The 26,609-nt window shown below is 43.9% G+C and overlaps 1 protein-coding gene across 6 annotated transcripts in view; it reads left to right on the forward strand.

Annotated features, from left to right (window-relative positions):
• The first annotated feature begins 281 nt into the window (after positions 1–281).
• The window catches only part of piwil2 (piwi-like RNA-mediated gene silencing 2), a 30,295-nt gene continuing 3,967 nt past the window's right edge, over positions 282–26,609 (forward strand). The window contains exons 1-20 of one of the 6 annotated variants that reach the window (XM_076997872.1): positions 282–404; positions 5,771–6,259; positions 6,744–6,837; positions 7,216–7,333; positions 7,932–8,129; positions 8,643–8,753; positions 9,027–9,144; positions 14,167–14,291; positions 15,502–15,582; positions 15,667–15,780; positions 16,369–16,557; positions 16,919–17,003; positions 19,387–19,479; positions 22,998–23,138; positions 23,363–23,476; positions 23,829–24,017; positions 24,219–24,320; positions 24,626–24,742; positions 25,051–25,139; positions 25,849–25,954. In XM_076997872.1, the coding sequence (XP_076853987.1) occupies positions 297–404; positions 5,771–6,259; positions 6,744–6,837; positions 7,216–7,333; positions 7,932–8,129; positions 8,643–8,753; positions 9,027–9,144; positions 14,167–14,291; positions 15,502–15,582; positions 15,667–15,780; positions 16,369–16,557; positions 16,919–17,003; positions 19,387–19,479; positions 22,998–23,138; positions 23,363–23,476; positions 23,829–24,017; positions 24,219–24,320; positions 24,626–24,742; positions 25,051–25,139; positions 25,849–25,954 (2,781 nt within the window). In that variant the 5' untranslated portion in view covers positions 282–296. Of the gene's footprint in view, positions 405–4,181; positions 4,204–4,431; positions 4,454–4,877; positions 5,071–5,192; positions 5,446–5,770; positions 6,260–6,743; positions 6,838–7,215; positions 7,334–7,931; positions 8,130–8,642; positions 8,754–9,026; positions 9,145–14,166; positions 14,292–15,501; positions 15,583–15,666; positions 15,781–16,368; positions 16,558–16,918; positions 17,004–19,386; positions 19,480–22,997; positions 23,139–23,362; positions 23,477–23,828; positions 24,018–24,218; positions 24,321–24,625; positions 24,743–25,050; positions 25,140–25,848; positions 25,955–26,609 lie in introns of those variants that run through there. The other 5 variants (XM_076997873.1, XM_076997878.1, XM_076997876.1 and 2 more) reach the window with 5 other exon arrangements.

A 26,609-nucleotide genomic window follows, 5' to 3' on the forward strand; every position in this document is an offset into this window, starting at 1 on the left:
TCCAAACAGGGAAAGAGCCAAGCACTAGGATGTCGCTCATACGGACGCTCTTGTTACACCAAGACCATATTTAATTGACTCCTTTATTGAACAACTTACACGTCTTCTTTGGCCCCTGCCCAGTCTGTAATGGACTACGTTACCCAGAATCCTCCAGAGCGATCGCAGTCACAGGCGTTCTGAAAGCACCTGAGCCTAGTTAATTAAACGTTCATCTGTGTCCGTATATAGGCTGTGGTGTCCTGGTTCCTGTTGACTTTGCACAGTCTCATTTCGATGGCTGAGTCAGGTACTTTATGACCACTTTAAGGATACTTACACTGTACAGTAAGAAGCAAGTTAATGAAAAATCTAAATTTCAAGGCAATGCCGCACAAGCTGTAGTTGAAGAAAACTACTTACAGGTGTGCCAATTTAATATATTTTGTTCAGATAATTTGTCTTAAATTTTTATGTTTCTCACACTAAGAATTACAAGCAGTACAGTTTGCGCTGGTGTGTTTTATGATAAGCAATAAAAGAGTTCAGTGTGTTTTAAACATGACAAGTAACACAACTAAAGTTTTAAACTGTAAAACTGACAGCATATCTATATGTTCCTTAAAGCACATGTCTATAATTTATATCTCTCTGCTCTAAACTGTGTCTGGTCACTTCTAGCCAACCTACTTAAATTGCCCCTCAATCTCATAGTTGCCATTACTGGTTTAGACTAGCATCTCCCGGTCTGTAGCTGATCAACTCTGATACTCCTTTTAAGATACTTACACTCTTTACCTGACACTACAATAGTCTTGTCAGTTGTCCGTGATGACCCTCAAATAAATCTTTTTGTCTTAATTCAGTAGCTATGGTTCACATTTATGGTCAACATGCAAAAATACTTTTTGTTTCAGTTCTGTATTTTGTATCATACTAAGAATTGAAAAATCCTTAAGCCTAGTTTTTATAACCAACACATTCCTACTGATATGTACTCAAAATAGGAGGTGTTGACATTGACATGTTGACAAATGTTGCATTTTCAGTGCTATAGTTTCCACAGAAGTGATTCAGCTGTGAGGTTGTAGGTTTGGTCCAGAGAGATTATATATATATATATATGTATATATATATATATATATATATATATATATATATAATGGCTAAAAATGTACCAGTTGTGCATGGATCGTGTTCACATGCCATTTTGGATAAGGAAGAGCAGAATCAAATCTGCCAACTTGATGTTCATATTCAGACTGTAATTTCACTTATATTGATGACATGTTGGTAATGACTAACAGCATATAAAACGTGCCTGCTGGGACCTGCATATTATGAAAAGTCTGTCGATCTGAAGTTGTTCGTTTAATAAAGACAGATGTCACATTCACCGTTGTCTCTCCCTGTACCAGCATCGTTAACATAATTCACGGGTGAAAGCATGAATTTAATATAATCTCCACATCATGGAGCTACACAGCGTGGAGAATGTAAGTGAAATGAAGGGGCAGGGGCCCAAAATAGGACAGTGTGTTCCCAAGTTGCTCTAGGCTCCTCATCAGCTTCGCCCTGATTGGTCGTCAGCTGAACAGCTGGGGCATGTCACCCGCCCAGGCTCACGGGGAAGAATCTAAACGGATGATTCCGGAATGTGCTTCTACAGTGACGGTCTGGGCCGAGGTTACGAGCCGTTCTTCTGGGCATGGCCTGATCGTGGTCCTGGGGTTGAGGGGTTTTGAGTTGTATGAAATGAGAAACATTTGTCACCGACGTTCCATCATTCAATCCCTGAACAGTGATTACAAGAGCTTCTCACAGAACGATTACTGGGCATTATTCGCTGTAATGTCCTGCAGGCAGAGCTGGGCTCTTTTCCACTGACCTCGGATCAGGTTAATGCTCTCCCTTATAATGGACAATTATAGGGGGTGGCCTGGGCAAGTTGGCGCCGGACCAGTGCAAAAGGGCAACATTTCCCTGAGAGACCTTACTGCTGTCCTTGTTAAGATCCAGTGGCCATTACTCCTCCAAGACACCTGAGCAGTGATGTGTGTGTGAGAGTCAGGTCCTCCTAGACCCCTGAGCAGTGATGTGTGTGTGTGAGGTAGTCAGGTCCTCCTAGACCCCTGAGCAGTGATGTGTGTGTGAGAGTCAGGTCCTCCTAGACCCCTGAGCAGTGATGTAGTGTGTGTGAGAGAGTCAGGTTCTCCTAGACCCGTGTGCAGTGATGTGTCTGAGGTAGTCAGGTCCTTCTAGACCCCTGAGCAGTGATGTGTGTGTGAGAGAGTCAGGTTCTCCTAGACCCCTGAGCAGTGATGTGTGTGTGAGAGAGTCAGGTTCTCCTAGACCCTGTGCAGTGATGTGTGTGAGGGAGTCAGGTTCTCCTAGACCAGGGGTACTCAACTAAATTTTCCCGCGTTCCAATTTTGGCAGATAGCTGTGACCTGAGGTCCGGGGCGGCGGGGTTGGCGAACGTAAGTTGTTGAGCGGGAAGGGTGGCGGCGTTGAACGTAAGTTGTTGAGCGGGGGTGGCAAATGTAACACTCGTGACGGAGTGTTTTTTCAATAGCCCTGAAATAAATGCTCTGGTTTAAAATTAATTCTCCCGTCATAAATTATAAATGTTTTTTTGTCCGTATCCAGTTAATCAGGAATGAGATTGGGTCCGGACAGGACTGCGTTCGGGTCCGGATCCGGACCGCGGTCCGCCAGTTGAGTACGTCTGTCCTAGACCCCTGAGCAGTGATGTAGTGTGTGAGGGAGTCAGGTTGTCCTAGACCCCTGATCAGTGATGTGTGTGTGAGGTAGTCAGGTCCTCCTAGACCCCTGAGCAGTGATGTAGTGTGTGAGGGAGTCAGGTTCTCCTAGACCCCTGAGCAGTGATGTAATGGACTCTGCCACCTTTACCAGTCACGAGCTCACTCTGCTGCATGCTGAGGTTCAGCACGCTCGAGTCCAGTAGGTGGACCGGTGTCCAAGACCTGCCTAGAGAAGAGGAAACTGCATATGGGCGAGTGGTTTAAGAAAAAACAGGAAAGAAGGTGGGTTGTGATGTCTGGCAAAGGAAGTCAGATGAGCTAAGAATGCATATGTGATTCAGCAAGCATCCCGCAATCATCCTCGTCATCCTCCGCCATTCAGCACTTTGGGTCAGTGAACGATCCTGGCGATGCGATGGCGTTATCTGTGGCTGTGTGCCGCACCTGTCATGGGCGCCTCTACGCATTATGGAGTAAAGAGAATGGAGGGAAATGATGTCTGTTGCAGGCTGTTTAACACCAATGAGAGTTAGTAAGAGAACCTTTTAGAGGCTACAGGGGTTATATCTCCCATTATGGCCTCTCTTATTTTTTATTGTTAAGTGTCTGCGATTTAGAAATTACGCATATATAAAAGTGAGTACTTCTGGAAATTGGTTATGCACAAACCATTATAAATTTCACTTCAGTATTATTTGCTATAGGTTACAGCATGCCGATTATGTAAATTACAGGTGTGGGAACATCTTTCACAGTTATTAAATTAGTGATTTACATGGAGATTTTGAGACGTCAATGTCTTTTTGCTTTTCTACTTGGTGTTTTTGGTCAGTCCACATGAAGACACTGTGACTGTAAACGATCCGGAAGGATGAGTCATGAGATTAGACACCGTTGGAGAAATCAGACGGACAGGCAAGTCTGTGAAAACAAAACGATCAAACAAGGTATAATGATACCTTAGTTCCAGATGTCACCGTGGTCTACTCTTTAGCTGTTAGAGCATACATTACTACATACTCACCATGGCAACTACTTCTTCATTCAAAATCCAGTGCAAGCCTTTCAGTAAATGGACAATAACAGACTTTATTTTTCAGTAGACTGTATTTAAAATGAAACAATGACTGATGTTAATGATTTAATTCCAGATATTTAACTCCACGCTACATAAACTACTCTTGATTTGTATACCATACATAATTATGCTTATAAGTCTGTCTGAAAGACAAAGGAGCGGTGTCCTATTTTAATTCAATAGGGGGGTAAACATGTGCTGTGATGTTAGTGTAGCACCGCCACGAAGCCCTCAAGTATAAACCAGGCTTTACAAAGCGCACATCTGGCCTACTGTGCAGGGTTGCCAGGTCCTACACAAAATCCCGCACAAAGTCAGTGTAAAACCCGCCCTTCTGAAGCCTAAACTAGCCCAAAGCCCAAAGTTGTTGGGTGGGTGGCGGTGAGTGTAATCTCGACGGTGGGGGGGGGGGGCGAGTGTGTAAAATGGAGACAAATTAAGTATTATATCGCGATCGATTCTTAGTGTTGACTTGTGACTCCCGCGGTAGCCCAACTCAAAAGTAGCCCAAAAACCGCACCCCGCGACCCCAAAATTTTTACCCGCGGCTGGATTTTCAAACAAGCCCAATTTGGCGTGAAAACCGCGAACCTGGCAACTATGCTGCTGTGTAGTGGGCTTGTACAGCTAGGTATGTAACGGTGGGATAGATACGTGGTCAGGCTTCCATATTTCCATCGGTTTAAATGCTTACATTATCTAAACCGTCTGTATCCGTTATCCCTCTTCGGATATGACTAATATTTCATATCTAGGGGGAGATGTTTAATTCGCTAACTAGCTAGCCAGGATATCTCATTAATCAGAACACACGCTGTGTTTGTTGCTAAGCCGAAGTTCGCTAACTAGCTAAAAGTTTTTAAAACCACTCGATTCATATATATATATATATATATATATATATATATATATATATATATATATATATATATATATATATATATAATATATATATATATATATATATATATATATATATATATATATATAATTTATATATTTAACGTTAAAGCGGTAAACGTTTCCGTGCGTGTAGTCGTTTTTTTAACTGTATTTTCTCCGTTTCTCGGTGGTTCGTTGGCGAACCGCCAATTTAATTTACAGCGCGTGAGGTTTTTACGCGCCACGTAGTTGTGGGTAACCCGGATGTTTGATTCTGATCAATTTTAGTGTCTGTAAAAAAAAAAACCACCTTGGTAAAACGTAATAGCCACAGATGAAGTGAAGGTAGAAATATATTTTGAACAGGTAAGGTTATTGAAAATAATGTTTTAGTAAAAAGTTAGCTAAGCTAACTTAGCTATTTTTTTCTCTCATGGCTCGCACGTGAATGCGTCGAATAGCAATTGGCGTCTCGCGACGTGTTTGACGTTCGTCGCCAACTGTCGGCGCGCTGTTGTGGAGGGTCGATGTGTAAAAAGCTTCGAGTTTATATATCGGCTGCCACAGTTTTAAAAAACCTGCACTGCAACTTCCATTATATTAATAACTAAAACTCTGAGCCCATTACTGGCAAATACGCCGGCTGGTTGGGACTCAAGCTAGTTGGTTGATATCATTAGCTAGCTGGCTAGTTAACATAGCAAACAGTGGACAGAGTGTGTCTATAAGACTAAACTACAGGTGTGTGCGAGTAAAACAAAATAAATGAGCACTAAAAATCTGTCAGTAACTTTAACTTTTTATTCTCAGGCCTTTGAAACAGTCCACAATTAAACTTTGAGTGTGGGGGTTTTGCTTAGTTTTACTTAATTTTGTTACATACCTATTTTAATTCCTTTTATGTTTTTATATGTTATGCATTTTATGTACGATTTTCACGTTTTTATTGATTGTCTTGTATATATTTTATTTCTGCTTTATTTATTTTTAGAGTTGTAAAGCACTTTGTAGCAAGGGCTCAAAAAAGTGCTATATAAATAAATTTACATTATGTTTTTTTTGGTAGGTGTTCAGAAGAGAGCAAAGATTAAAGATGGATCCTAGCAAACCCCCATTTCCGAGACTTCCGGGGCCCACGCGACTGCCATGGCTGCAGCCGTCCGGGGGTCGCGGTGTTCTGGCAGACCGACCCCCGTTAGGACGAGCTCGAGGTCTGGCTGTAGCGGCGGACAGACTGACCGCTGGAGGAGATGGAGTCTCTGTTACTTCTGCCGTACAGCGCGGCAGGGGGGCTCCTGGCCCAGCCGTGGAGCCCGCTGTCGGGTTTGGAAGAGGAGCGCCCTTGTCGGTGGGAGGACGGGGGCTGGCGGCAGCTAGGGGGGTGTTGGGGTCTCCTCCCGAGCCTGTGGTTGGGAAGGGCAGAGGGATGATGGTGGTGGCGCAGCCCGCAGAGTGCGCTGTGCCTCCCCAGCCGAGTCCGGCCGTGGAAGTACCAGAGAAAGTGCCCATTCTGCAGGCGAAAAAAGAGAGTGATGCCCCACTGAAGACACTGAAGGTGTGTGTGTGTGTGTGTGTGTGAGAGAGAGAGAGAGAGAGTGTGTGTGTGCAGTGGTGGAAATGTGATGGTCATTGATTTTCTAAGCCTCTTCCCCCAACAAAATGGGTGTTCGCACACCAAGTCATGGGGTTAGTGTGGACAGCTGGTGGTCATTGGGGTCTCTAAACGTATCAGACGTTTTCTGTTCACACTGGTTTTTTTTTTTTTTTTTAAGTTGTTTTTTTTTGTTTGCTATTGTTTGCTTGTTGAGAAACAGTAATTGCAACTTTGCACAAGACATTTGGAAGACCAACGTTTTGTTTACATGTACGTATGTGTTAGATGGCCGGACCTCGTGTTATCAAGAGGTTGTGGACACATTTACACTGTAGAGGAGATTTGTGCTCATGTATGTGTGTGTCGTAGTGGGAGACTTGATATGATCTGGGCCTCAAACACTGTCATCTCGAGAATTTAAAATTGGTGTGTGTGTGTGTAAAAGGATGTGTCTGGAGAAGGATCATCCCTGGTGTCCATGTTCAGGGGAATGGGCGTTGATCCGATGGAGTCCTGGGCCAGAGGGAGAGGACTCATGGGTATGTTGTCCAGAGAGACTAAAGATAAAGCTGCATAAAATATACATATATTATTAAAATAGCTTTTAAATCTCATGAATCTCATTAAGAACTCAAGTAGAAGCTCTGATTTAGAGAAAGTCTTAAGTGGGTAATTGAACATTGAAAGATGATGATGACTGCAAACTTCACACTAAGTGATCTGCTTTGTCCTCTTGGGCTGTATAGTAAAATGAGTTGCTGAATGTAAATTTTTTTGGCTAACATTTCAATTATTTCTCTTGTGTGTGGGTGTGTTGTCTATTCTGCCTGTATGTTTATGTATTTTTGTCTGTGTCTATGTATTCTGTGGTTGTGTCTGTACCGTGTGTAATATATAATATGTGTGTATAATTTAAGGGCGGGGTCCAGGAGGTGGATCTACTGTGGACACGCCTCCCCGCGTGGGCCCTGTTGGACCACCGTCTGTGGGCACAGGGAGAGCGCTGTCTCTGGACCTGATACATAGTGGCCAGAGGTGGGCTCCCACACCACATGTTCCTCCCTCTTCCAGCCACTGCAGCTGTGGGGTTAAACCAGTGCACTGCAGTACATCTCAGCGTCTGCAGAAGTACATTTGAGAGTCTCTGCAGCTTGTGGCAGTAATTATAAAGTTAGGTGCCACTTTGTAGTTATGTAGTTGTAAATTGTATAAGGAGATCCAGACCCAACCTCCGCTTTAATGTAAACTGATTCTATTCTTATTCATGTTAAAGCACTTTTATCCTCCCTTATCTGCCACTGCGAGGTCGGAGTGCTTGTGTCTTGTGTAGTTGTGGTCTGGGTTGAGTCACTGCTTTTGTACTGCCGCCTGCTCTTTGTAGCTGGCTTACACAGTGAGTGCCGTCTTTAGTAAACATTGTTTTCTGAACATTCCTGCAGTGTGCACAATTGAAACCCGAGTCCATCATTCTTGTTTAGATTACTCTGACTCAAAACTGCACCGTCTATTTTAAGCCTCAGTGATCTAATGAGTCAGACGAGGCCTGTTTCAGTTAGCCGCTCGACTCAAGTGCTGGGCTTTGTGGTTAATTCCCGCTGTTTCTGTTCTGTGTGCCAACACTGGGCTGCTGTAGTTTGCTGGGCCGAGGAGTGTCTGGTGTTGGAAGAGCTTCAATATCACCTGTGGGGTTCAGTAGAGGTCCTGCTGTTCCTGCCCCTGCCCCAACCCCCACCTCAGCTCCACCCCATGGAGCAACCCCGGTCTCCAAAGATGCTCCTGTGACACCAGAACACCCCCCAACTACTACAGAACTGAAGATGGAGGCTGCACTGTGAGCTTGACTAGATTCCCGTCCCTACACACTTCCCCTACACACTTTCCCAACGGCCTTAAACACAGCAGTCCACAATGTCAATTTACAATCTTGTCACAATGTTTAAATATGCTTCTGCGTGTAAACATTTGAACTGTTATTATCTAAAATAAATCAGCAAGGTGATGGTCAAAGGTAATTGAGAAAGATTTGGAATTAGACTATAAACTTATCTTTTCTTTGTTTACTTACACACCGTGGAGGAACAATCTTTGAATTTATTATTTGTATTTTTAACGTTAATTAATTTAGCTATTTGGAATTCACCAGTCTTTTGAACAGTTCTCCTGCAGTGTGTATTTTATTCTCCTCTTAAACTAACTGATAACGGTAACTAAAAAAGGATTTTGTCCTTCCAAAGGAACGAAGATCCCAGAAGTACTGATCACAACCTTTAGAAACACATTAGCGTCCCTCTGTCTGTGTGTTGGTTGTTAGCGTCTGAGCTCGTCTTGGCGTTTGTGCCCGCAGTGAGCCGCTGAAGAAGGCGGGAACAAAGGGCTGTCCTGTTGCCGTGGGTTCCAACTACATCTCCATCCTCTGCAGGAACGAAGCCGTTTTCCAGTACCACGTAACCTTCACGTATGCATGTTTAGAAGCTCAGTGTGAGCGTCTTTCAAGTGACATGGATGCTAACCTTCAGTTTTTCCAAACTATCTGTCTGTGTCACTGAATCTTTAAAAGAAAAAGTGTTCATTAATTATAAATTGAAGCTAAACAATCCATTAAATATGCATTTAAATCTCTGTGGCCTCCTAGTAGTCCAGCCAGTCACTAATTATCCTGACTGATTGAAGTTGATCTCTATGTACTCGTTTCGCGTGCCTGACTGTTCTGATTGGGTGGTGTTCACAGACCCAATGTGGAGTCCCTGAGTATGAGGTTCGGGATGATGAGAGAACATCGCTCAACTACTGGAGAGGTGGTGGCCTTCGATGGATCCATCCTTTATCTGCCAAAACGCCTAGACGAGGTGTGTGTGCGTGTGTGTGGGCGCATGTGAACAAAATGCAATTGTCAAGCACTCCTGTTTTTCACATGATAATATTAAAGTTACCCAGTGGCTCATGGGATTTGGTGCATGTATTCTTGTGTGCATCTTCACCATCTGGTCACAGGCCTGTGCGTGTCAGTCTGTGTGCTGCAGTAAGAGCTCAGTGCAGTTCTGTATGGGGTTGAAACACAGCCGCTTCTCCTGCTGTGTGTGTTGTGGCTGTGTTACAGTCTGGGGTTGAAACACAGCCGCTTCTCCTGCTGTGTGTGTTGTGGCTGTGTTACAGTCTGGGGTTGAACCACAGCCGCTCCTCCTGCTGTGTGTGTTGTGGCTGTGTTACAGTCTGGGGTTGAAACACAGCCGCTCCTCCTGCTGTGTGTGTTGTGGCTGTGTTAGTCTGGGGTTGAAACACAGCCGGGTGATTCTCATGAAAACCAGATTTAAAACGGTTCACACTTGAAAAAATTCAAAAGGCATTTGAATACAAAATTTCTTTTTGTTATGCAAGATTAGGGTTTGAACTTCTTAGAAACACTTTTTTTTTTAATTATTATTATTATTTTTTGTATATTTTGCACCATTTTAGTCAGTCAGAGCACACAAATTCTCAGTACCGCAACATGATAACGCAGAACAGATATGGTTTAAAAGTGACACATTTGTTACTTTTTAAATAGATATTATTAACAGTTGTGCTAATATGTGTATATAACCCAGAAAATATTATGTTTATAAATTTCCCATTTTTTTCAATTTTATGATTTGTCTCATTACCGCAACAGATTTCACGATTCATGTCCTGTCTTTTCAGGATATTTAACTGAAAAATTACATGTATAATTACTTATTTAGTACAAATGACGTATGAAGAAATACAATTCATCCAAATACCATTATAAACTAGAATTTGTTTTATAACAGTAAAATATTGAGTAAATAAATGTGTGTTGCGGTAAAGAGAATGGTGTTTCGGAAAAGAGAGTCAATGTTTCGGTAATGAGAGTTTTGTATGTAGTAGTAATATTGAACAAAATGTGGCATTTGCTATTGAAAATTCTTAGTAAGTTTTTTTTTTTTGTGTCCCACCTCCACCCCCCATCTTTGGAGGACAACTTTGTTTTTATGTACAGATCAAATGACAACAATTCTGTATAATACAGTGCAATAGTGATAACAATAATTGGGGTTAGGTGGACCATAAGAAGATAGAATATAGAAAAGAGGAGAAGAGAAAATAAATAGGGAAAAGACAGAAGGGTAGGCAAAATAACAAAACAACCAGCTCAAATGACCACTGCAAAGAAGAGCAGAAAGTGTACCCAAGACATATAGCACAAATGACTGTGATGTATGTGCATGTGTGAGTGTGTGTGTTTGTTAGTGCAACATAGGATAAATGTACGGAATGCACTTAATAGCGAGGGTAGAAAGCTGCGACAACATTCCCCCAGAGGCCAGAGGTAGGCAGAGAAAGACCTGGGAATCCCACCCACCCACGGCCCTTCCAGGATCAGTGGAGTTCCAGGGCCACACTTCCCAGTGACCCCCGCATGCCCCGCACACTGGGACGGGAGGGGGAGACCCCGGAGAGCAACCCCCCAACCAAGGAGCGCAGGCCCAAGGGAAGCAGAGGAAACAGAGCCTTCCCTCCCCCCCCCCTCCCAGGATGCCCCCCTCCCCACCATGGGCCAGTAGCAAGGCCCCAGCGCCACACACCCCTGAGAGCCACCCATCACCCGGCAGGGCCCCCCACCCACCGAGGAGCCCCGAGCCGCCCCGGACCACAACCGCCCAGGGGAGCGGGCCAACCGCCACACCGGAGCACCAAGCCAGGCCCCGAAACCCCAAGGCGTCCCCCATCTGGGTGGGAGAAGTAACCACATGGGAGCAGCCGGGAGAGGACCAGGCATGACAAGCCCCAACCCAGAACCAGCCGTCCTCACTCATACACTCAAACTCATTTACATTCACCCCCATATATACACCCTTACATACATATACACACCCCCTTATATACACCCTCATTATATATTCACATACACACAACCAGATACACACACATACACACACACACCCTCATATATAGACCCTCACACATATATACACCTACACACACATGTACATCCATACATGTACACCCCCCCCCCCCCAACACTCATTCTCATTCATCTACCTATACAAAAAGAGACAAGGACAAAGACACACATTCATCCAAACTAACACACCCTCCGTGGGGCAAATGGCTGGACCAGTTAAATATGGTGCAGTTAAAATTGAGGGGACATGTGCTGGGAAAAACGTGGACAAAGCCCCGGGCCACTGGCCAGTGTTTGTCCACACCGTCCCCTCAAAAGCCTTGGAGTTCATTATATGTGTGCATGTGTGAGCGCACATCTGCCTCAGCCTCATGTACACGCCTGTCTTTCACAGTTGTCTCCACCTGTGTGTGTGTTTTCCTATTATCTCCCCGTCACCGAACCTCTCTCTCTCTTTCCGTCTGTACTCCTCAAGTAGCTCAGGATTGTTGTAGATTTTCTCTCTGAACTTAGCCAGCCTAGTTTTTGCGAGTGCAGTTTTATAATGAATAGATTCTTTTCTGGAAGGAAATAACATTGCAGGGTTGCCAACTCTCACGCATTGAGCATGAGACACACGCATTTGACTGTCTTTACACGCTCTCACGCCACACATCCGATTTCTCACGCTGAAAAAAAAATCTAGTTTATTTACCTCTGATCCATATCTATGATTCAATGAGCTACTAGTTCGCTCTGGCGCCAACCACTGGCGATCGATCGATCGCGATATAATACCCCCCCCCCCCCCTTAACAATTTACACTCGCCACCTACACTCCAGGTTCAAATCTCACTCCAAGTGATCTTGAAAAGTTGGCAACCCTGACATTGCATCTTATAAGTAATAGATAAGTTATATATATATATATATATATATATATATATATATATATATATATATATATGTAAATAAAGGCTTTTTTGTGAAACAATATATATATTACTTAAAACATTCATTTCTCATTACCGCAATAGTGAATCTCTCCACCGCAACAGGCCTTAAATTGTTGCGGTGTATGAGAAGGCTGTTGCGGAGTATGAGTGACCTTAACCTTCTTTGATCTCTGTGGGGCCACTATGATGCCTAGCTAAACTTTTGTTAGCTTTTTGTATTTAGACTTCAAAAACCTTTAAAATTCCCAAAACTCAACAAAAATAAAAAAATTTAAACATAGAAAACTTGCTGTTTCGGTAATGAGAAACAAAAAGTTGTGTATGCTTGCTGACAACCAAGTTTTTAACATTTATCTGGAGAGGTATAAAATGAAGGGCTTACTTGGTAGTCATCTTGGGTGTTACAGTAAAAGGTGTTCCCCTCCTCAAAATGGCTGTTTTTTTTCTGTTCCTTGTGGTCTTAAATGGTGCTTGAAAATTGTTGCGGAGGCTGAGAACATTGGCTGTGACCAAAGTTCTTTTTCTAAATATTTTCTTTTCTTTTACCAATGAATTCCAAGTAATACATTTTTATTGACTGTAACAATTTGCTTTATGAGATACATTTAAGTTTTTTATTATTTATTTATTTTAAATATAAAAATCGTATAGTTGAAGAGCCGAGATTCAGCAATGGACGCGTTGCGGTACTGAGAATTTCACACTAAATTATAAAAAATATATAATTTAAAATATTACAATGTCTTCTTTTAATCACTTCCAATATAGCCTATGATGAGATGTTTATGAACCAGTGTTTCCCAAATTGATAGGATTTACCTGTTCATCACAATCCTTAATGCCACCTCATATGTCTGATTTCATGAGAATCACCCAGCCGCTTCTCCTGCTGTGTGTGTTGTGGCTGTGTTACAGTCTGGGGTTGAAACACAGCCGCTCCTCCTGTGTGTGTTGTGGCTGTGTTACAGTCTGGGGTTGAAACACAGCCGCTTCTCCTGCTGTGTGTGTTGTGGCTGTGTTACAGTCTGGGGTTGAACCACAGCCGCTTCTCCTGCTGTGTGTGTTGTGGCTGTGTTACAGTCTGGGGTTGAAACACAGCCGCTCCTCCTGCTGTGTGTGTTGTGGCTGTGTTAGTCTGGGGTTGAAACACAGCCGCTTCTCCTGCTGTGTGTGTTGTGGCTGTGTTACAGTCTGGGGTTGAAACACAGCCGCTCCTCCTGCTGTGTGTGTTGTGGCTGTGTTACAGTCTGGGGTTGAAACACAGCCGCTCCTCCTGCTGTGTGTGTTGTGGCTGTGTTACAGTCTGGGGTTGAAACACAGCCGCTCCTCCTGCTGTGTGTGTTGTGGCTGTGTTACAGTCTGGGGTTGAAACACAGCCGCTCCTCCTGCTGTGTGTGTTGTGGCTGTGTTACAGTCTGGGGTTGAACCACAGCCGCTCCTCCTGCTGTGTGTTTTGTGGCTGTGTTACAGTCTGGGGTTGAAACACAGCCGCTTCTCCTGCTGTGTGTGTTGTGGCTGTGTTACAGTCTGGGGTTGAAACACAGCCGCTCCTCCTGCTGTGTGTGTTGTGGCTGTGTTACAGTCTGGGGTTGAACCACAGCCGCTCCTCCTGCTGTGTGTGTTGTGGCTGTGTTACAGTCTGGGGTTGAAACACAGCCGCTTCTCCTGCTGTGTGTGTTGTGGCTGTGTTACAGTCTGGGGTTGAACCACAGCCGCTCCTCCTGCTGTGTGTGTTGTGGCTGTGTTACAGTCTGGGGTTGAACCACAGCCGCTCCTCCTGCTGTGTGTGTTGTGGCTGTGTTACAGTCTGGGGTTGAACCACAGCCACTCCTCCTGCTGTGTGTGTTGTGGCTGTGTTACAGTCTGGGGTTGAAACACAGCCGCTCCTCCTGCTGTGTGTGTTGTGGCTGTGTTACAGTCTGGGGTTGAAACACAGCCGCTTCTCCTGCTGTGTGTGTTGTGGCTGTGTTACAGTCTGGGGTTGAACCACAGCCACTCCTCCTGCTGTGTGTGTTGTGGCTGTGTTACAGGTCGTTCACCTGAAAGCAGAGAGGAAGACCGATAACCAGGAAATTGCCATCAAGATCCAGATGACCAAAGTTCTGCCCCCTTATTCGGACCTGTGCATCCCATTCTACAACGTGGTCTTGAGAAGGTGTGTTAACGGTTTTCACCTCATCACGACAACTGGACATATTTACACAAACACACCCCCACACCGTTTGCTTTTGTGTTTTGATTCAACATTGTAGTGTTTTGATCTACTCTGAGACTCTACGTGGAGGGTGTAAACAAAGGTATAAACATTGTTAAACAACAGTGTTGTTTTTTGTTTATTTTTGCTGCCCCCCCCCCTTCTAAAATATGTTCTTACTTTTATGTCTGTTTTGTCTGCTGGTTTGCCATGGTAACAACATCAGAACATGTGATCCCAGTAGGAGAGGAGAGCTGGGATGCCTCTGAGACCCTCAGCTGTAGTCTTGGCCCAGTTCCTACTGACGCACGCCCTCCTGATCTTTACATGGTCTTTGTGCTACTTTTTAGTTTGTTTGACAAAGGAGGGTATCCCTCTTTCTCTCTTTTCTTTTCTCTCTATTTATTTTTGTCAGTTGTTTTTCTCTCATTTTCTTTCCATCCCTATTTTGCTTTCTCTGTCCCTGTCTTTCTGTGTCTCCTCTCTCCCTCTCTCTCCCTCTCTCTCCTTTTGTAATCTGTTTCTCCTGTCCCTCGTGGCCTTTGTATTGTTGTTTTGGGCCGTGTTTTCACTGCAGGGCCCATGTTGGCACCTGTTTTATTTCTTCGTCCTCCCCGGGGGGAGGTCTTTGTGCCTCTGCCCTGGGCAGCCATGTGTGGAGTCAGCAGCTTAGCCCGTCTGGCCCCTGCCCTGCCTGTCCTGGAGCCAGAGAACGTGTGTTCCCTCGAGGCCCCGTGAGGCCGGCAGCCCTTCAGGGGACACACTTTCCTCTCCGCTGCTGAGGAAAGCACTTTGGGGGAAGTGGATGGACTCTTTTTCCAGTGTTGATAAGAAGAGTCTCGTGGGTTCAGAGTGCATAATGATGAACAGCAGGAGAGAAGTCGAGGAGGAGCTGACTAACTCACCTCTCTGTCTCCCGCCTCCTTCCTGTCTGATTCTTCCTATTTATCTCTTCTTCCTCTTTCTCTCACCCACCCACCTGCTCTCCTCCGTTTCTCCTTACCTCTGCATCTCTTCCTCCTTTATCCCTCTGTTCCTCACACTCTTTGAAACTATTTCTGGTTGTCTCTCCCTGACTCTCTTTCTCTCTTTCCCTCCCCCTCCATATCCTCCCTGCTCTATCTTTCCCTCCATGTCTTTCTCTTTCCCTTCATCTCTATCTCTCTCTCAGAGTGATGAAGATCTTGGGGCTTAAACTTGTAGGCAGGAATCATTATGACCCTCAGAGTGCCATCGTTCTCGGCAAGCACAGGTATCTAACCCCCAGAAAAAGTATAGACATGAGATATCATGAACATGAAATGCGTATATTAAAGTGTGTGTGTATGTGTGTCAGATTGCAGGTGTGGCCAGGTTACTCCACCTGTATAAAGCGCACTGACGGAGGTCTGTACTTGGCTGTAGACGTCTCTCACAAGGTGCTACGGAACGACTCTGTCCTGGACGTCATGTGAGTGACTCGCCTGCACACGTGCCCCTGTTTCCACGGTAGCCCGACTTCCTCACATCTTAAAAAGGAGGATTTGTCGCTCGGACGTTTCCTGTCTCTCACGGTCATGACCTTTATTCTTTAATCCTCACAAGTCCTTCTTTGTGAAGCCCTCAGGGCCTCTGGCATTTATTGGTATTAATAATGTATTTTAAAATGAATGCACATTTCTGGCTAAGTATGCATTGGTAAGTTTTATAACCTGGTTAGTGCAGGTGTGGACTGAACTCTGTAGTCTTCAGTCGTGAACATTTGTGCTTCTAAAATTCCTTGATTGCTCTAGATTGGTTTGTTTATTTGCCATTCCAGCCTGTTGGCATTCGTGCCGTGAAGACTTCTGTTTCGATCCATCTGCCCAATTTGATTAATATGTGAGAGTATGGTTTATTGTTTTTCATATTTCTTGACTGCCTAGAACTGTGTGTGTGTGTGTGTGTGTGTGTGTGTGTGTGTGTGTGTGTGTGTGTGTGTGTGTGTGTGTGTGTGTGTGTGTGTGTGTGTGTGTGTGTGTGTGTGTGTGTGTGTGTGTGTGTGTGTGTGTGTTTTTAGGAATGTGATCTACCAGCAGAGTCGAGAGAGCTTTCAGGATGAGTGCACCAAAGGGTTAATCGGTGGCATTGTAATCACGCGTTACAACAACCGCACCTACCGTGTCGATGATATCGAATGGTCCAAGTCCCCGAAGGACACCTTCACTATGGCCAACGGCTCGGAGACCACCTTCATCGAGTATTACAGGTGCATCTACTACATACGCCCACACTTCACTTAGGCTCACATTACAACAACAACAACTGAAAAACTGTTCCATCAATATTGTGTCCCACACGGAGAAGAAAATAACAGGCCCATGTGTGCAGGAGCATCACAGATGCAGGTCTGATTAATATCAGACATGTGGGTGGAGGTTCACTCCTTTGCTTCTCCTCTGGTGGTGCGAGATGGTTTTCCTGATGCTATTGGCCAGACATGGTCTGACTGACCACCAGTATCATGACTCACATGTTTAATTGGCAGTACTAACAGCAGAGGAAAGTGTGTGTATGCAAGCGTGTGTGTGTGTGCGGGGGGGCATCACGTTCCTTTGGTCCAAACACAGGAAGAACTACGGCATCACGATTAAAGAGCTGGATCAGCCAATGCTTGTGCACCGGCCGAAGGAAAGGTCCCAACCCGGAGGGAAGGTGAGATGTCTGCACGTCTGTTGGAGCCTCCTTCTGCACATACCCCAGAAACCTCACCATGGCTGGGCAATTTAGGAATCAGTACTTACATCTGTACTTACTACTGAACATGTCATCAGACATCATTCTGGTAGTGGAGGAGCAGAGGCGTACTGGGTTTGTAGAACTGGTCGAAGCCCAAGGCTTGCCTGATTTTGGCTCAGCGCTGAAGAACATTGATTGTCAATTTTAGTTTTTCTGTTAATAATTACATACCTTTTGACATCTCTGTATTCTGTATATACATTTGTTTGGGTAGCACAGGGCTACAGTACAAGGGGAAGATGTTTGTATGTCAACCACAAAGGAAGGGGATGTCTGATTTATGTGGTTAATCTTGCATGTAGTTGTTCTTCCAGAATCTCCCAGTTGCTTTGTCTGATTTAACCTGTTTTAAATGAGTTTAAGGGCGGTCCTATGAGTTAAGCATTCATACCTGCTTATGTAGTGCAGTCACAGTAGCCACAGTGGGAATGCATCTAAATGTAAAATCTTAGCCCACACTGACCTCTAATGGACACCTTTGTAACTGCAGTCGCAAAAACCGATATCCATACAGCATATCAGTGATCTTGGCTGCTGCATATGCAGATATACGTATACAGAAACTTTGCAGGACATTAACATACAGTTGTGATCAAATTTATTCAACCCCCACTGAAATAAAGTGTTTTGGCCAGTTTGACATTGATTTTGATCATTTCAGTCATCTTATTTACAATTATATCAAAGAGGCACTTATAAATTAGACAAACATAACATAATATTTATGATGGAATAACCACAAATGTCTTTACTGTGCTCACATCATTATCAGTTTTATTCAACCCCCTAGTGACATTATTTTTTAGTACTTAGTACAACATCCTTTTCCAGTTATGACAGCTTTCAAGCGTGAAGCATAGCTTGACACAAGTGTCTTGCAGCGACCTATGGGTATCTTAGCCCATTCTTCATGGGCAAAAGCCTCCAGTTCAGTCACATTCTTAGGCTTGCGCACTGCAACTGCCTTCTTTAGGTCCCACCAGAGGTTCTCAATTGGATTTAAGTCTGGTGATTGCGATGGCCACTCTAGAATGTTCCAGCCTTTCATGTTCAACCATGCTCTAGTGGACTTGGATGTGTGCTTCGGATCATTGTCCTGTTGGAAGGTCCAACGTCTCCCAAGCCGCAGGTTTGTGACTGACTCCATCACATTTTCCTCCAAGATCTCCTGGTACTGAAGGGAATTCATGGTACCCTGCACACGTTGAAGCTTTCCTGTACCATTAGAAGCAAAACAGCCCCAAAGCATAATTGACCCCCCGCCATGCTTCACAGTAGGCAAGGTGTTCTTTTGTTCATAAGCCTGGTTCTTCCTTCTCCAAACATAGCGCTGGTCCATTGTCCCAAACAGTTCTAATTTAGTTTCCAAAACCTGTTCCAAAACCTTTGTGGCTTGTCCACATGACTTTTGGCATACTGCAGTCGACTTTTCTTGTTCTTTGGAGTCAGCAAGGGGGTGCGTCTGGGCATTCTGGCATGGAGGTCTTCGTTATGCAGTGCGCGCCTTATTGTCTGAGCTGAAACTTCAGTGCCCACATCTGACAGGTCTTTTTTCAGTTCCTTAGCAGTCACGCGGGGATTTTTCTCCACATTACGCTTCAGGTAGCGCACAGCAGTCGCGGTCAGGATCTTCTTTCTGCCACGACCAGGTAACGTTTCCACTGTGCCCTTTAACTTGAACTTGCGAATGATACTTCCGATAGTGTCTCTTGGAATATTTAACAACTTCGCAATCTTTTTATATCCATTGCCATTCTTGTGAAGAGCAATAACCTCTTCTCTTGTCTTCTGGGACCATTCTCTTGCCTTCACCATGCTTGGAAACACACCAGTAGATGTCTAGAAGGAGCTGAGTATCACAGTCCTTTTAAATCTGCCTAATTGGTGCTTATCATGCTTGACTGCTGCTCGTTGACATCCACAGATGTTTTCAATACCTGATGGAAAACACTGGAATGAACCTCTGTTCTTAGGAGTGGTAGTCGTAAAGGGGTTGAATAATTGTGTCAATGAAGAAATCACAAAAAGGCCATTTAATACTTTATGACAAAAAAAATTGATGCTATCTTAGTTGCATTTAGTTCTTTAACAAGTCCTTGTAAGATTTCATTATGAACACAATTACAAATGTGCACTGAATTTCATAAAACCCTTCGCAGCATTGGGGGTTGAATAAATTTGATCACAACTGTATTGGCAAAGAAGGGCTGGTGAATGATTAAGTTTGTGACTTTGTTTCAAGAGGCAGAGGCAGGTGGAATGTAGATGTGTACCTGGTAAATTTTTGCGTGTCCCACAGCAGGTGATAACAGGTGAGATCCTGCTGATTCCTGAACTCTCATTCATGACTGGAATCCCAGAGAAAATGCGAAAGGACTTTAAAGCCATGAAGGTGGGTGATTACTACAGCATCGCTGAGCTATGTGAACTCCCTGTTTCACACACGCATATCAAGTGTCTGGTCCACCACTACCACCAGTGAGCACTTCCCCAGTCCTATATGCCACCTTCAGATCAGGGGTAATGATATGGAGACCTGACTTGATCAGATCAGGGCTCCAGACAGTGGAGCCAGTGGCTCCTAAAAGGTAAAGTCAGGGGGCAGTCATGGTCCTGGTGGTTAGGGAACTGGTCTTGTGACCGGAGGGTCGTGGGTTCGATTCCCAGACCTGAGGCCATGACTGAGGTGCCCTTGAGCAAGGCACCTAAAAACTAACTGCTCCCCGGGCGCCGGGCTAGGGCTGCCCACCGCTCTGGGCACATGTGATCCACAGCCCCCTAGTAATCAATATTGTGTTTGTGTGTGTTCTGACTGCACAGATGGGTTAAAAGCGGAGGACAAATTTAGATTGCGGTGTAAAAAAATCACAGTTGACAAAATATGGCACATTTTTAAAAGTCAGGTGGCAATAAGTTTTTCTATGTGTCATAATATACAGTGGAGGTTCTAGACCATCTGAACCGGGAAGCCAGACTGGAACCAGTATGAGGGTCCGGGAGCGTGAAAAATTTAGCCTAATTCGCTAAAATAATAGTGACAAAATTGCTAAGTTGCCAATACTGCTGGCGCTTTATCGCCATTCACTAAATTGTGTCTCACACCGTGCCTCATTTGGGGGAGGGGCAAGGATGATGTGACGGAAGGATGATGCTCCCTCCCCCATAAAAAAAAAAATTATCAAAACATCATCTAGCACAAATTACTTTGTATATGAATTGACACACACACACACACACAACCCAATTATTCCCACTCACCAGCAGTCACTGAAAAACAGTTCTATTTTTCCTGGATTACAGTAATATACTAATTGTTCTTCTCCTATGTCCAAATCTGAGAGTGGATTACATTTGCTTCAAAATAGTGTTACATGGGTTCAAATCCAACACACACCACATCTACGCACATAATTCACTGGTTTATCAACAACTAGGTTTCAGGCTTCAAAGTAATGTTCCCCTCAGCCACTTCAACCTCCTTCGAACTTCATCTTGGTTTCTAAAACTAAAACGGCACAACTTATCGCGTGAACAACCCTGTATACTATAATTGTGTCTTCTCAACCTAAGGCCTCCTTGCTAATGCAATTGTCAGGGACCATTGAATCAAATGCTAATCTTATTGCAACTTCTTAAATCAATATAATTTGATTTTGTCCTAGTTTTTATTCTTTTATCTTTCATTACTTAGTTACGTAGGTTTCTCCCCCTTAATTTTTATGTATGCATAATCAGTGAAAAAAGCCAACTTAGCAAAGTTTAATACTAACATTAAAAGAAGGAAGCAATAAATTTTACAAGCAATAAGATGCATTTGTCACATTTTCTGTGGCAGCTGGGTTTTCCTGACTATTTTTGATAATTACAGGTAGAGATCTGACATTCAATCCTGATGAACAGTAGTTGACTAATGAAGTTAAATGATGAAACCAATGTCCCCGTCCTTGGTCTGGTCCATGGAGGATCAGGATTGAGCTGCTAGGTGCTGTATTAAAAGTTATTATTACCCAGGATAATGATCAGTCCATCTGTTGAAATCACTACACACCCTCAGGCCATAAAGTGTTATTTGCTCTCATTGGATGGATTTAGCTGAATCCCATACATGGTCTCCTTTGCCTGGGCTGTTAAAAGTAATTGCGACAGACCTGGCCAGTTCTGGGACTCTTTGGTCTGTTGGTGAACTGGTCATTAGAGGGGTTGGCAAGTGGGTGTGGCTGCAATGGATTGTTGAAGATCCTGCGTGATCTCTGGGCTGCAGCTTGGACATGGTGCACATCTGTCCCTCCAAGGTGTTTTCGCCTGACTGATGGATAGCGACCTGATAATAAGCTTCCAAAGCGTTCTCCATGTCTGAGGTAAGGCTTAACATCTGAAATCTCAGCCAGGAAGGAAAATTGGAATGGCTTCCCATAGCATTCTGGGGTTTTTTTGAACGAGTCGTTCTTATATAAACTACGTCTCATGTTGCCATCTAAAAGAATAAAGAATGTGAAAACATTAGATAATTGGAGCACAGAAGCAAAGGACCCTTAAAGCTATGATTACTTCAAATTATTGAACATGTTTCCAAAATATTTACCTGTTCTTTCTTTTCCAATCCGAAGTACCTGTATGACCTTAACCAGGCTTATAATTTTGTGTTTTTAACAAAATATTAAATGAAAAAAAGACATAAATAAATATTGATTAAAACATAAATATTGAATACATTTTCAATAAAATGACAAAATAAGTGTATGAATAAAACTATTGTAGAGCTGAATTCCTATCAGAGCGCAAAATGATAATGATCTCTCTCCACAAACATTTTAATCAAAGGCGCAGCTTATTGCGTCACAGAATTGCATTGTTACATAATTATACCTATATTGATTGTACAATCTGCAACCGTCTCAAAGTATTTTATGCTTTAATAGGCCATGCTATAGCACAAGTAGCCTACCAGGAATATACATGTGATCCCCTCCAACCTCTAAATCTGTTGGTTCAAATTCCTTGTTCACAATAAGATCATAAACTGAATTTTAAGAAATGATCGTATGCAAGTATTGTACTTGCAAAAAAAAAATTATTGCAAATTTAATTTAATCACATTTCTATTTACAATTAACAGTAGGTTGTTCAGACCTTTACATTGAATAATGACCTAGGTTGTCATACGCATATCATCGTATGAGCAAAAACATGAGCAAGCTTGTTCACCTTCCATGAAAAAATGAAAGTGAATATCTACGACCTGACTCTTTTTCGTGAGGCATGCAGAAATATTTCAGAAACACAAGAAATTTTTATTTTGCTTTCAATCACCATACATAGCAAGTAGCTATTTAACTAAATAGTTTGGTGTCAATCAGGTGCCAATAACTTTTTCTAGGCTCCATAAATAATATACAATGGACATTCTAGACTGCCTCTGATGAGACTAATAAGCATTGCAATACTTGCCTCATGTCACACACAGATTGTGTGAAAAAATCCGCTATTTTTCGCTATGCCATTTTCAACAAGCTAACGCTTAGCTAACGTTTCCGCTCGGTTCTGCTATTTTGCGAGTCACGCTGGTGATCGAATTCTACACGCATTTTTTAATGGGCACAGACATCCATGTGAGTGGGAGCTAAAGTAGCCTATCGTTTTTTTATTACAATAAAAAAAGATAATGTATCACCTGTTGCCACTGGCAAGTGAAATAATTATATTACTCGCAAATTAATATTTATGGTCGCGATTGCAACCATTTTATTCGCAATCTGGAGCCCTGTCTGATGCCTTTCACTTGTAATGTACAGTGAGCGTTGAATTCTCGCTGGATGAATGTGTTGAATACAAGAATGGTGTGGTGTTACTTCCATCAATGTTGGTGCTGGTGTGTGTGTGTGTGTGTGTGTGTGTGTGTGTGTGTGTCAGGATCTGACGATGCACATTAATGTAAGTGCGGAGCAGCACACACAGTCCATCAAACAGCTTCTGCGCAACATGAGTACCAGTCAGGAGGCCCTCACTGAACTGGACCGCTGGGGCCTGCAACTCAGCTCCAACATACTGGTGGTGAGGACACACACACACACACACACACGTGACATAATTGGACATCATATCAATGTTCGGATATGGACTCAAGCATTTTGTAGCATAATATAATGTATTTTTATCATTTTGGATGTGTTAACTTACCAAAATTGTGTAGTAGAATTGGCTCGCATATAATGTACTGTGGGTGTAGTGGCCCAAGAGGTGTGTGTGTGTGTGTGTGTGTGTGTGTTTTCACGCAGACCCAGGGAAGGACGTTACCCATGGAGACGATATGTCTGCAGTCTGCCTCCTTCGTGAGCCCCGTGTCTGTCGACTGGTCCAGAGAGGTGGTGCGAGACTCTGCCATCAGCTGTGTGAGTGCATCTGTCACACATTCCAGTCGTACCAGTACACGCCTCCCAGCCGCACCAGTACTCGTGGTACTTGCGTATGGCAGGTGCCTGGCTCCAGTCCTGGAGAAGCACGGTGCTGTAAAGGTCTAAACGCACCTGGTGAAGCTCGGTTAGGCGCCACACCTGGCAGGTGTACTAGAGCAGCAGATGTGGCCCTCAGCAGGGCGGGTGTTGTGCGTAATGCACACGTGTACAAACATGAAAACAAGAAGCGCTCCTTCCTTTTTTTCCCTCAAACCATGCCCTTTTTTGTTGTATTTCGTTGTTTTTAATTTTTTTTAACCATTATTTTTGCCGTCACCTCGCTCCTCAGATTCCTCTGTGCTGCTGGGCGATTTTCTACCCCCGTAGGGCAGCGGAACAGGCAGAGGAGCTAGTGGCCACGTTCGGGAAGGTAGCCGGGCCCATGGGACTCCGACTGGACCGACCCATCCGTGTGGAGATGCGGGACGATCGCACGGAGACCTACGTGAAGAGCATCCACTCTCAGCTGGCCAGCGAGGTACCGGTCTGCCCCGCCCCCCATCAGCACTGCTTAAATAACCTGTTCCTACCCAATGTTGAGGTCACTCTACAAAGTTATTTTAACACTTACGTGTTTGGGCAGAGATGGGTTTTTTTTATTTTTTATTTTTTATTAATTTTTTTTTTTTAAGTTGACCAGGGTGCGTTGTGATCAGGCAAACATCTCCTCTGTCCTCAGCCTAATGTTCAGCTGGTGGTGTGCATACTGACGGGGAACAGAGAAGATCTGTACAGTGCTATCAAGAAGCTTTGCTGTGTCCAGAACCCGTGTCCCTCTCAGGTTAGCCTGCTCCCCACGACCCACACGCTGCCCGCTTACCGCAGAAGTATCTGAAACTCTAAACGGTGTTTGAACTGATACTCCAGAATGAGGACGCCTTCTGCAAAACTTTTATTTACCACTGCCAATAACCATTTTCTTGAATGCCTTGTCAAATGGCGTAGTCAAAATCTTTTGCTGTGACCCAAGACGGATCTAATAAAGTATTAGTTACTGAATGATAAATTATGCTGTACACGTAACCGTTTGATTTATGTTCTCCTGGAGATCCTTATACGTACTGACGTTTCTCCTGCCCACTTTAGGCTATCAACGTGCGAACTCTCTCCCAGCCACAGAAGCTACGCAGCATTGCCCAGAAGATCCTACTGCAGATCAACTGCAAACTGGGAGGCGAGTTGTGGACCGTCAACGTGCCGCTGGTGAGAATCTGCATGCTAGGCTGCTACAACTGATCACGAGATTTACTACACTTGAGTTTACACACCCGTGGGAACCAAATTAGGGTGCTTTGTTTAACTTGGCTTAGCTCTAAATGATGAGCATGGTTACAAAATAAACGGAAAGATTTTCAGATTTTGAGCTTTGAAGTGCTGAGACAGCCAATCAACCATAAACACAGGAGGAAAATGTTAGGAGTGGTTTACATCAAGTCACTTTCCAGTCAAACATCAACACCATTTAACCAACCGAATCAACTTAGTGGTGAACTATCTTTTCATTTGGACAGAAACACCTGATGGTGATTGGTGTAGACGTGCACCACGACACCAGCAAGAAGAGCAGATCTGTGATGGGGTTTGTGGCCAGTCTGAACAGGTGATGTGCACTACCCACATTGGTTTAGATTGAGTACTGGAAATTCCAGAGCATTCGGTTGAGAGGAGAGGTGCTTACAAACTAGGCTATTAGTGCTGGGAGACCACAGTGCAGGACTTTCTCTGTCACAAGCAGGCCAATGCACAGTAAGCTGTGTAGAGTGCTGATGAGTTAAATCAGGGATTAACACTGAACTGTGTAGTGCTGCGTCACTCTCAGACGCCCAGGTGAGTCCAGTTGCACTCTTACCATGTTAAGGGCATTTATTGCAGGTGTTTTCAGTTCAGTCTGAATCTATTCCTGGATTCCTCTGCAGTGTTTAAATTCTACTCCACAAATTCTACTCTACAGTGTTTGCACTGTAGTCATGGACACACCTGGAGTTTTTTTGAACTCTACTCCTGGGGTGTTCACACTCTACTCTTGGACACTCCTGGGGTCATTGAACTGAACTCCTGGTCTTCTGCAGGGTGCTCAGTTCAGTGTTTTCTCTTGCTCTGAAAACCCTTCCAGATTCAACTCTTAAGTTTTAAATCATGAGAGGGGGAGTAATCAACTGCACTGTGGCCTCTCTCTTGCTCTCTCCTCCCACCCGTTTATTCTCTGCTTAACATACAGGAGCAGATGAACTACAGTAAATGTCACTGATTATGTGCATCCAAAACGGAACATTTTCCGATGGTTTTCTCTGCATGTCACGTCCTCTCAGCCTGCTGACGAAGTGGTACTCCAGGGTCACGTTCCAGATGCCCAACGAGGAAATCATTAACGGCTTCCGAGTGTGTCTCTTGGCTGCATTGCAAAAATATTATGAGGTAAAAGATTCATGCATGACCTTAAACACACGTTCCACAGTTTTGATTGAAGTCCAAGGAACAGATTATGCTCTGCACGTGTCCTTTATCTTCTTGAAAGCATGACTGAATTCATATCACAACAGGAATATCTCTATGTGCAGAGGTTGTATAATTCCCGTTACAGGTGATGCACATGTTACAGGTGGTACTTTGAAGCAAACTACAGTAGAACCCTGAAACTCGAGAACGCAGAGAAATCAATTTTCCCCATAAGATATAACTGAAAACAGATTAATCCGTTCTCAACCATCAAGTTGAATTCCAATGTTAAGTCAGTCACACGAATGCCTTAATCACACTTCTCCATGATTGCCTTTTTCAACTCTCTTGTTCTTACCATTTACCTCTTCAGCTTTTCTGCTGTGTCTTTCTTGAGACCCATGTTTTTTGTCTAAAACGGCACAAAAAACAAAAATACAGCAAAAGCTTGGAGCACAGCCTCAAAATGGTTTAAAACCCATTGAACAACAACGCCAACTAACGCAAACTAGTGGCATGTCATCGAAGCACAAACTGTATTTTGTTTACAAAAGTCACGAGTCGGGTCGAATTCCGAAGTTTTGTTCGAACTCCGAATATGTCGAGTACTGCGGCGGTCGAGTTCCAGGGTTCT

The sequence above is a fragment of the Brachyhypopomus gauderio genome, chromosome 3, assembly GCF_052324685.1.
Source record: "Brachyhypopomus gauderio isolate BG-103 chromosome 3, BGAUD_0.2, whole genome shotgun sequence".
Lineage (NCBI taxonomy): Eukaryota > Metazoa > Chordata > Actinopteri > Gymnotiformes > Hypopomidae > Brachyhypopomus > Brachyhypopomus gauderio.